Source organism: Piliocolobus tephrosceles, chromosome 4, assembly GCF_002776525.5.
Source record: "Piliocolobus tephrosceles isolate RC106 chromosome 4, ASM277652v3, whole genome shotgun sequence".
Lineage (NCBI taxonomy): Eukaryota > Metazoa > Chordata > Mammalia > Primates > Cercopithecidae > Piliocolobus > Piliocolobus tephrosceles.
The window spans coordinates 173,844,453-173,856,520 of NC_045437.1; the positions used below are offsets into that span (position 1 = coordinate 173,844,453).

The 12,068-nt window shown below is 40.1% G+C and overlaps 1 protein-coding gene across 1 annotated transcript in view; it reads right to left on the bottom strand.

Moving 5' to 3' along the window:
- The window catches only part of LVRN (laeverin), a 71,183-nt gene that overhangs the window by 39,670 nt on the left and 19,445 nt on the right, over positions 1 to 12,068 (bottom strand). The window contains exons 2-3 of the mRNA XM_023194251.2: positions 3,904 to 4,046; positions 2,626 to 2,765 (exon numbers count right to left, since the gene is read on the bottom strand). Coding sequence (XP_023050019.1) covers positions 2,626 to 2,765; positions 3,904 to 4,046 — 283 coding nt within the window. The remainder of the gene's footprint in view (positions 1 to 2,625; positions 2,766 to 3,903; positions 4,047 to 12,068) is intronic.

Genomic DNA, 12,068 nt, shown 5'->3' on the forward strand with positions numbered 1-12,068 from the left:
TTTTTTTTTTTTTTTTTTTTTTGAGACGGAGTCTTGCTCTGTTGCCCGGGCTGGAGTGCAGTGGCCGGATCTCAGCTCACTGCAAGCTCCGCCTCCCGGGTTTACACCATTCTCCTGCCTCAGCCTCCCAAGTAGCTGGGACTACAGGCGCCCGCCACCTCGCCTGGCTAGTTTTTTGTATTTTTAGTAGAGACGGGGTTTCACCGTGTTAGCCAGGATGGTCTCGATCTCCTGACCTCGTGATCTGCCCATCTCGGCCTCCCAAAGTGCAGGGATTACAGGCTTGAGCCACCGCACCCGGCCAGGTAAGCAATTTTTAATAGAATTACTAGCATTAATGTTAAAGAACATGCATAAAACTTAAAGATCTTGGAATGAAAGTTACCAAGTGAGATAATTAAAATATTCGTCCTGTTGTGAATGCAGTTAATTTAAGGAAGAACGCTCTGCAAAACATTAGAGAAAATGCTAAGGAAATGAAAGAATCACAGTATTTACAGATTTGTACCCTCCAAGAACATATTCGTCTTACTGTGCTTTTATTTCTGCTTAAAAGTATTTCTAGAATTATGTACATTCTGAACTACTTACATGTTTCTTATGTTTATTCTCATGCCACACATTAACCACACTTTCCATTTCACGAAATCTTTATCTGTTACTTAATGAGAAATTTGTAAACGGGTTGGACTCTATTCCAAGTGTTTATTTTTGTTCCTCTGCAGAGTGTGTAATGGACTCATTAACTTTGTAAAGCTGAGCTGTAGCCAAATGTTCACATTCCACTGATAGACTCATGCCAAACTTCAGTGTGCTGGCTAAGAACATGACTGTCTCAGGCATGCTGCATGTCCTTGTTGCTTCTATGGCAGCTGGCATCCTTTCCAGGGTGATCTTTCACCGATAAATAGATATCATCCCTCTACAGGAATTGTTGACTGTGCGGCAGCACTTACCACAACAAGGCACTTGAGATAATGGAAGCCGAGGAGTCACCTTTGGTCTGTCATTACCTATGGGAGCCATGGGGCCCATTCCTCCTTGCCAAACTCAAAGCACATGCTTCCAAATCATGCCTGAGCAGATTTAACAATATAAGCCATGCACGTTTAACTTGGCCAGTGTTATATCTGTAGATGACAAGGATCTACTAGTAATTATTCAATAGGAAAATCAAACTTGAGCCAACAGCTTACGAAGATAACAAGCTGTCATTTGCATCTAACACAGTATTATTAATTCATTAAGTTAGGAGGAGCTTTGAGAATCGCTCAGCCAACACAATATTATTAATTCATCACCAGGTTAGGAGTTGTAAAGGTGGAGTAGCTTTGAGTGATTCTTCCCTGATGAGGGGCTTGTCTCACCCACAGCTTCCTTTTCTCCACGTGTCAACGGTGCAAGCCTGGAAGATCTCGGGCCCAGGAGAGTATGTTAGCAAGCTACAGGGCCTGATTTTTCTCAGCTCGATGAAGTCTATGTGTCTAGAAAGAACTAGGCCTAAGGCCCACTGGGATAGGGAGTGAACCAGTATATAAAGCACTGCCAGTATAACCTCTATATTTTCCTAAGAGATTATTATAAAGGCGGTAATTGGGTGAAAACTAGCGATTTCAGGACACAGTGCCAACTTTACACAACTCAGAAACAGCATTGCATGCTCCAGAACTGAAGAATACGGCAGTTCAGCTTCTGGATAGGTATGGGGACAAGCGTGACTTTATTTTAAATGCTAATTCACTATGTAACTTCTGACTAAACTTGAGTCTAAGAGTGCCTCTAAATGTCTAGTTAACGTGTTAACTCATTATGTAGAAACACGTATTCATAGTAAGTTTCCTTCAAAATCACCCTTGTTGTTCTGGAAATCATAGGCTGTGATGTGGCCAACTACACATTTCTTCCAGAGCATGTATGCTTTTCCCCGAAGATATAAGCCCTGGGTCTGGGGAATTGCAGAGCAAAGATCTACTTGTCTTGCAGCCAGCCAAGACCATGCTTCTGTCTTTAAGTTCCCCTAATAAAACATCCCAAACCAACAAACTAGATTTGTCTGCCTCCTTCCTCAGTCTCTCAGCTCCTTCTGCATTTGGGGGTCACTTTGTTATATGGCCCTTTCACAGAACAACAGGGATAATATTTTAACCTCCATGCACCATTTCAGCCATAGCAGTTGTTCCTGGCTGGTGTCTGTTTTGACTGGTTGATGCCCAGCAACGCTGGTTGCTAACTGTTTTGAATATCACCCAAGCTTCAAGACTCCATTAACTCTGGGATAAGTACACATCACACACTAAACCCAAACATCAAGGTGCCAGTGCAGCAGTGCTCTCCATTCTCTCCTGTCTTCTGCAAAAGCAGAAACACACTGGGAAGAGGGGGCACAGACCTTGGCTTGAGGAGTGGGTTTAATATGGAGTCTTTCCATGAAAACCTATCCAAAGAACGGCGATAGGAAATGTTATGTCCCATTCTGCAAAGCCACACTAACTTTTACAGGGCTTGGGAGAGAGAACTAGGAGTCGATTTGGGATATGCAGGCATAACCACTGGATGCAGAAAAGAATAGATGAATAATCTGCAGCCAGTACACTCTTCCTTACCTACAGAATCTTCCTCACTCACCTCCTTGCCCCTTTCTGTTCTGTTGACATGGTCATAGTCACATATAACAAACGCAACTAAGTAAGTTGGCATGTGGGGCGTAGTGGAAAAGGTAGTAACAGTCCATTTGCTTCCATTCACATCTTCTTTTACAGACTGACCTAGAGAAATTTATTTTAGTTCAAATCACAGCAAATCTAAGCAATAATATGTCTTTGAAATAATTTGTCAAGTCAATTGTCACCCAGCTACTCCTTTCCAGCTATTCCTCATAGTCGAGCAGTTCAGATTTCTCCACCTACTCCTAAGCTATCCAAAACTACATTAGGAAAATCTCAAAACAGTATCTTGGGCCTGAATCGGCATTTTGAATAATATGGGCTTGACTGAGGGCCAAATCCACGAGCACTATAAGCTTAGTCCCCAATCTGCCTCCTTTCTCTCCCACCTAATTCTATTGTTTTCTAGCCCAGCCCATTTCTCACAACACTTAATCTAGAGCTGCCCAGGCCCCATGGTAGGTCAACAAGGTGCAATTCTACTACTCTCAGGTTTCAACTAAGGCTTTAGTGGAAGCAATCTGGGGCCTTTAAAGCTGAAATCACAAACTCAAATGCCTACAAGGGCCAGGCACTGGATGTGAAATGGGTTGGTGTACGCTAACAGGGAGTGGTGAGGATCATCCGAGAAGAGGCTGCAGGAGGCAGCCAACCTCCTGCTGGAGACAGCAAGACTTGCTGACCTGGGAATCTGCCTTTAGATGACCATTGTGGATGCTAAATTCCCTTTCAACTAAGGTCCTGAGACTCAAAGCCTCTTCTCAAATGTAACTGATCACTGCCACGTAAGAGCTGTAGGTCCAGTGTTGTTAGAACTTCTAAGTTTTCACATTTAAATTTTTATGTAAGATCTCTGGATATTTTAAAGTTGGAAACTGATTTAACAAAAAGAAAAAAGGCACATGAGCCAAATGAAACACAGCTGTGCACCAGATTCAGTCTAAGCCCACCAGCTTGTTATCACTAATGATCAACAGTTGAAGCCCAAACTAAGTGGCAGGCAGACTGCCTATATATAAGAACAGCATAAAACCCGCAGCTTCTAATACGAAAAGAATCAGGATTTACCATCTCCAAGATGTGGATGCTGACACATACCCCAGGTGACTGCTCTACCTAATTATAGTAGACTGTAATTGTAACATACCATAATACACTGCCTGGAAAAGCTACTGGTGTAAATGTGATTACAAAATTTATATAGATAGACAGCTAGATATAGACAGAAAGCATTACTTACCTAGCTTTGGCATGTTGGAAAGGGCCACATAACTTGGATGATGAATAATTGTAATATTAAAAGTTGCCTTCAGAGCTGGCTCATCAAAACAAGGGAAAACATACCTGGCAAATGTTGGTTCCAGCTGGGATGCTAACAGGGCCCTGAAATACATTTTGGGGAAATTTTTATTTATTTTTATCTCAACCCAGTGGAATAAAAAAAATGTTGAGATGATGGTTTGTAAGTTAGACTGGTGTGTTAGAGGAAATTTCCTCTCATCTTCCTCACTGCCCACCCCATCACACCAACACACTCCAATTATCATGGCACCTTAGAATTCTCCTAAGACCGAAATACAAGCACACTCTTTACTTTTCAACCACAAAATAGTATTTGCTTTATTACATCATAAACCTTTAAAACCTTTTACAAACAGAATAGAAACAAATATAGCAAATATGCAACACCAGTCTTTTGAGAACCAGGTCTTTATAAAACTAGGAGTACTTCTTTGAGAATGGTCCATTGCTTTCATCTTCCACTAAAGTAAAAGTCAGTGGAAGAATGTCTACATTTTTTTCTTTTTCTCACATGCCTCCTCTTCTTTCTAGCTAAAAACTGACAAAAAGTTTCATTTTGGACACCCTTGGGAGTAAACAATATGGGTACATGCTGATTGAACAAAACAACTTTCAATTATATATGGGTAAATGTATCAAATCCCTACTGATTGTTCCTCTATCTCCATGGCAAAATACAAAGAGTGACATTATCCCACCACACAAAATACAAAGAGTGACATAATCCCACCACACATGGTGACTCACAGGGAAAAGCTTAGGGACAAGAATATCCTGAGCAGACAAGAAGATGTCAGGTATACACTCTGCCACTACTGACTGAGTCTGATGACAGCATAGGTCCCAGCAAACAACTTCCTTCTCAAAACACACACACACACACACACACACACACACACACAAACCCTGCAGTCTCATTATCCCATTTGCGAAGACTTGCTTACCTGGGAACCTGTCTTTAGATGACAACTGTGGATGCTAAATTCCTTTTTCAACTAAGGTCCTGAGACTTAAAGTCTCTGATACATTTGTTTTTGCATCAGGCCCAATTCTTGAATAAATAAAAGGTGAATTCAACAAAGATATCTCAAGAGTGTATGCCATCCATTACTTACCCTTGTGATCCCTCCTTCACCATCATAAGGCCGCTGCTCGCATAAAAATTCACACAGCTTTAGGAAGGACACTCAGAACAGCTGGCACATGCAAACACCTCTCAGTCAGCTATTTTGAGGTGTCATAACCTCATTGTATTGACAAAAACAATAATTTATAGTAAGGCCTGTTTGGCTTATTTGCTCTTGCCCACATTATTATATGCTTACTTGCATAGACTGGACGGAGACCTGTGGGCTCTGACATCAGCTACTTTTACTGCAAGACCCTACTCCACTCCATCTACTACCAACTGAGAAATGCTGGACAGTCACATAATCTTGTTAAGCCCCAGTTTCTCCACCTAGAAAATAATGACCCTATTTACCTTGTACTGCTGTTTGAGCTTTTAAATTATTGGTAATTAAATTTACCAATAAATGCCCTTTGAATTCTCCTATATCACTTCCAATCTCACAAATCATTCTTGATACAGATGAACTATAGAATAATTCAAAGAGGGATAAGTTACAGGATGGAATGGAGGTTCAGAAATCACTGGTTTCAGATGCATCTTTAAATGTCCCAGGGTTAGGGAAGGTGGGAATGGTTAAAGAAAAACAGAAAGAATGAATAATAACTAGTATTTAATAGCACAACATGGTGACTATAGTCAAAATAATTTAATTGTACTTTTAAAATTAACTGGAGTATAATTAGTTTGTCACATAGAGGATAAATGCTTGAGGGGATGGATACCCCATTCTCCATGATGTGATTATTATGCATTCCATGCCTACATCGAAGTATCTCACGTACCCCCACACACATATATAACTACTATTACACCTACAAAAATTAAAAATTAAAGAAAAAGTGTTCTAGGGGCTACAGCTGACCACAGGTTAAACATGAGTCATATTTGTCTCCCCAGTAAATTTGAAACTGCTAGAAACGAGAGGTTATGTATGTTTTTCTTCTGTATGAGTTGACAAAAATCTGGGTTCACAGCAATTGTGTAAGTATCTGTTTGGCCAAGAATTAATATAAAATAAAAGCAGCATGATATCAGTATATGCAAAAGAATATAAAGTACTTTGGCAGAGTTTGTTATACTGGCATTTGTTTTATGGTTTTAGTTACTGTCTTTAAGGGGATGGGACAAAGTAGAGAAAATTCAAACCATTGACAATATAGTGGAAAGAACAGGCATGAACAGGAAATTCGGCCACCTGAGTTCTTGCTTGGAATCTGTAAAGGCTGTTGTATAACTTTGGGAAAGTTGCTTAACATACCACTTACATTTTCTATAAAATGTAGATGATCTCTAAGGCCGCTCAGAACCCTAAAACTGTGATTCTAAGAGAGATTAAGATATCCAGCAAGAAGGAAAAAGAGCCCATGAGTCATCTAAAGTTGGGAGAAACAACCCCCTTCCAGGTTCATGCATGGCCTTCAGGAGGTCTTTGAGCCCTCTGAAATTATACGATATTTCATACAACTGGTGGCATATTAAAAAATACATGCTTATGTATTTTTTAAAAGCCAACAAACGCCTATTGTCTTTGTAACAGAAACTATAGGAAGTAAAGCTTGATCATACATTCTCAGCTGCCATGACCTCGCAAAGCTTATGAATCTCAAAGAGGCTGCAAGGTGGGGAGCGGAGAGAAAATTAGACTCTTTAAGGAAGTGGGAAACTTTATTTTACAGATTCCAAAAGTGAACCTGGAGCGTAAAAGCAGGTGGAGATGCCAGCTTAAAGAGTCACCACTTTAGCAAATCAAACATCAAGCAAGCATCTTCCAATTCCATGATTCAGGTCTCCAAATAAGTAAAATAAAGTCTCTCAAATTTAATTCAACTATTTCCCTCCCTAGTTTTATGCAAACAAACAAAAAGTTAGGGGAAAATCCCTACAACACAGAGTCTCTGGCTCTCAACCTTAACTGCAGAAGTCAGGTCTAACCAGCAGCACATATGATCTAATTATGCCACCTCTGGGAACCTCACAGTGGTGTTTCCTTCCCTTTTCTCTGTGCTTTGGACTCAAGCAACCCTCTAAAGATACTCTGACCTCAGAAAACAGAACCATTCACCAGCCTCTCCTCCCTTCAAATCTCACTGAAACATGCTATTATGGTATCCATTAAGTCTGTGTTTAGAATTGTCAGCTGGTGAGGGAGTTAATTTGGGAGAATTTGTCTCCTTGTGGGTCAGTATTGCAGAGCAAATTTACTGCCCTCTTGTCTAGAAAGAGAATCATGGACTCACTGTTTTCTCATGCTGGAAGTGGATCATGGACTCACTGGTTTCTTTGTAGTCAAGAACCACATGACACCTTTGGAGAATAAATCTACTACCACATTTAAAAAATCTACTACATCCACTCAGTAAGCTATTTCATTCCGAATTATTTTACGAACTTTGTATGCCTACAGCTCTAGTTAACAGGTGCTGAATAGCATAGTTGGACAAGTATTAAATAAAACTCTTAGGAAAGTTGTCCTCCCACACAGTGTTTTTTACACAATAACGCACTCAGAAATCAAAATGTTTAGTGGAGCCAGATGTTACACTTACTGGACTGTGTAACATCCAGTGAACCACATCCATGTGGTTCAAGGGTTGGCTTATGAATCATGTTCATTTATTACTTGTGTAATAGAATCTGAAAACTGAAGTTTTCACCAGGCAACAAAACATAATAGATGTAAAATTCCACAGAAAGGTGCCAAAACATGTTATGAAGATTTTCAAAATAAATGGCCTTGAGAACCTGGGTTTGCCTGTTGGGCTTCTCAGCTACATGAGGGCCACAGAATAAGGGTCAGAGAATAGAGACAAAAGAGATCAGAGAAGATATCTCTTGACGGATGGGAGGAGTAAGCATTATTTTGCCAAGCTTTCCATGCTCTCAGGGAGTTGGGAGGAGGGGCAACCTTCTAACTATGGGCTTGGAGGAGAGAATCCCTCAGAGAGCAGTGAAAGCGTTTCCTCAGGCTGAGAGGCTTAGAAGCCCAACTTACTTTTGAGAAAGATGAAGTTGACAGTATGGCCAAGGTCTAACTCCTACCAGGTGGGGATCTAAAAGGCATGAGAATGGCTGACTTCTTTGGAGTGCTGCTGCCCTGGGACTCATGCCGGTCTCAGGCCAGGGATGTATGAGTGTTCCTTGCAAGAGCTGTGTCCCCTACCACACAAAGTGAGCCAGTATGGGGACTGTCTTGGGTTAGTACAATAGCCAGTATGGGGACAATAGCCAGTATGGGAACTGTCTTGGGTTAGTACAATAGAGCCACCTGGAGGAGTCTGGAGGAGCTTTCAGATATGCTGCTTGGTGTCGACGGGCTAAGGAAGAAGTCATGATGACTATCAGAACAAAGAAATAGGAGAAGTTGCTGAGTCAAGGAAATTGTAGAAAAAAAGAGGGAAAACAACGAATAATCCAGGAAAATGACATCTCAAGGGGAAAATGCATCTGTAAGACCAGAATGAGAAAAAATGACAACAGTGCCAGCTCAAGTAAGAAGTCCTATGCATCACCTTTCCCTGTCACCCCAGCCCCATGGACCGCCATGGAATCAAAATAGCAGCTATCAAGACAGACAAAGAACAGTAGAAATGTGAGGTAAAGAAAAGAAGAAGGACTACCACCCTCTACCTTACTGCAGACTTCCATCCTAAAAACCAGCCCAAGAGTAGGGAGTGGAGAATGGGAGAAAATGGAGGTGGGAGAGAAGGAGGTTTAACAGTAAATTAAGTTTGAAGGTTTGAATATTACACAGGACTAGATTTTCTAAGTTTCACATCTAACTTATTTGTGACTTAGCTACTGTAGATCACCTGTCACCTAAGAATAAGCAGGAACTTATAGGCTGCTGGGGTCCTCATGCAGAGCAGAAAAGTTACCCCACGGACTAAATTTCCCACTGTAAAAGGACAATAGAAAAACAAAGTTGTGTTTTTACTATTCTATAAGCTGTGCTTTTTCAATATGCTAGCTATAGCTATTTTCAAAAGACACAGGATCTGAATCTTTGCTGTGCAAACCATCTCCCAGAGAGAACTGCTCAGCCACATGAAATATGTGGATTTGACACTTTTATAGGATAATGAAATGACATTTTCCTCTGTGACATCAGCATCATGTGTCTGGCACTTGAGGTCTCCGACCTTGTTTTGAGACTTACAAATTCTTTTCCTAATACTGCTCAATTTTCTCTCTTGTATGTCATACCCTAAGCACCATGCCAGATTTCCTGGCATAAACAGCAACTGCAAGGAAGTCTGTTTCTATTCTCTGTTCACTCTGCCTATACCTGCACAAATTCATTGATTTTAATCATGCTGCTTTCACCTTTATTTGGCACCACAAAATATCCTAATTTTCACCAACTATTTCACACTTTCCTTATTTGATCTTGATTGCTCTATTTTCATTTCTTTAAATATCTTTCAGTTCCTTCTTTTCTTTAATCAAGGGAATGCTAGACTCAAAAATGCAAGAAGTATTCTGGGAATCTTTGAACAAAAATGGGATTACATGAGTTCTCTTATTAAATTGTAAAAGTGAAGAGACCTTAAAGAGTCCCACCATCTTAATTTACAGATGTGAAAACTGACTCCCCACGAGTTTATGCAACTGATTAGACAACCAGCAAGTGCACAGTGGTACCAGAATCAAGGCTCCAGCTCCCAAGCCTGGGGTCCTTTCCAATGCATTGCCTGCTTTGAAGTACATAATGTAATAAATACTAAAACTAAACTAAACTACGATGTCATGAAGATGACTAGAGATTAACTTTATAATTAATAGCATTCCCAAATCTAAAGATAATGAGACTTCTGTTTGCCACCACAAAGGAGTAACATAGGCTCAAATCAGCCTTCTGCTAAAAACAGTTTTAAAACCTGACAAAATATATAAAACAACTATTTCAGACATACGATAACCAGAAGCACAGGACTGTGATCCTCAAGAGAAGAGAAACAAACAAGGCAAAGGCTCCAATTACCCTGTTTTTCTGCCTTGAAGCAGTGTCTAAACTGCAGCACAGGAAATAGAAACTGAAACAATTCAGTGGTCTCACTGAGTTGAAGAGACAGACGTTGGAGTTCAGGGACACGTAGACAGCTAGAATTTGCAGAGTAGAGTATAAGAGAAGAGGTAACTATGCAGAGAAAGACTTCCAGAAATCTGCATAGGATTCCCCTCAAATCTTTGGTCAAATATTAATCATCATGAGGTCAGGCAAAGAGAAGCTGTTGGGGAAAGAATACGTACCAGGGAAAGGTAAGCTGAACACTTCCCAGAGTTCACATACTGTTTGGAGTTGTGGAATTTTCTCAAGCCAGAGTATTGAAATCTTCAGAATACATAGATTAGTCAACAGAGGGAGTCCAGATGGGGGATGCCTGAGTAATGACCTAAAGTAGCCCTACAGCAAAGGCTTCTGTAGGGTCATTCTCAAAGAGCTTAAAAACATGGCTCAGGAGAATCAAACAAGGATCAACAGGATCACCAAGTAACTTCAGATACTATACAAAAGGGCCAGCATTCTCTAAGCAATATAACCAAATCCAGCATTCAACAACATAAAAGTTTACACGTCAGGCATTCAATAAAAAAATGAGAAAATACCCAAACATTTGGAAAGCAAATAATGCAGTTCTAATAACACAGGAGTCACAGATGAAATCAAAATGGAAATTAGAAAGTATTCTGAACTACCAAAAAAAGAAACAACATAACATCATTTGTGGCATGGCATTAAAGCAATAGTTAGGGGGGAAATTTATCATATTAAATGCCTATCTGAGAAATAAAAGGGTATTAAAGTAATGAGTTTGTGTCAACCATAATATAGAAAAAGTAAAAATAAAGCCCAAAGTAAGAAGAAGGGGATAATAAAGATCAAAATATAAATCGTTGAAATAAAAAACAGAAAATCAATAGAGAAAATCAATGAAGCCAAAAACTGATTCTACAAGAAGATTAGTAAAATAGATAAATCTTGACACAAGTCCTACAACAGCACTGTTAGGTAGTGCAGAGCTGGTCAGATGCACTTACTCTCATCTAACCAAACAGTAGGAGCCAATGCCATTACCTGGGTTGTTGCTACCTGGCAAAGCTCAACAGTATCCTGAGCACCAGAGAGCAGGTTGGCAGAGAAACTGAATCAAAGAGGTTGTGAAGGATATGGGGTGGCAGAAGTGGCACCAAAGAGACCCCTCTGTATCCCTGGAGGCTGTAGCCGCTAGTCAGTGGGAGCCACTGCTCTGTTTCAGATTGAAGAATGACTTAGTTGGTGCAGTGATCAGTCATGGTGGGTCAAAAATAAAGGATAGCCAAAGCACAACAAACATCAAAATCCAAGTAATAAAAGGACATCTGGAATCATTAGTCAACATTTTTGGCAGCAAGGCGATGCAAACAAAAGCAAAACTAGTAATAGATAAATGTGTTTTTTAAAAAAGCAAATTACAATTCAGAACGCAGAATTGATTTATCACCAATTGAGAAAACCTTTTACAAAGAGTCAACAACAAGTTCAATATCCCAAGTGCAAGTAGACAACTGGAGGAAGGAAAATTTTAATATAGTGTGTGATGACTTGAAAAATGGTAAGAAACATCCTATCCCCAATTCTACCTGCACATTTGATGATGCCTTTCAATGTTATTCTGAAGTTATGGAAAACATTAAAAAGGCAGGTTTTCAAAAACCAACACCTATTCAGTCACAGACATGGCCAATTACTCTGCAAGGAAAAGATCTAAGAGGGGTAGCCCAAACTGGGACAGGAAAGACATTATGCTATTTAATGCCTGGATATATTCATCTGGACTTCCAACATATAGAGGAAAAAGGAACAGACCCGCATGTTAGTCCTTACGTCTACTCAGGAGCTAACTCTTTAAGTGGAAGCTGAGTGATGCAATAAAAGTTTAGAAGTATTTGTGTATATGGTGGTGGAGATGGAGACAAAGAAATAGAAGACC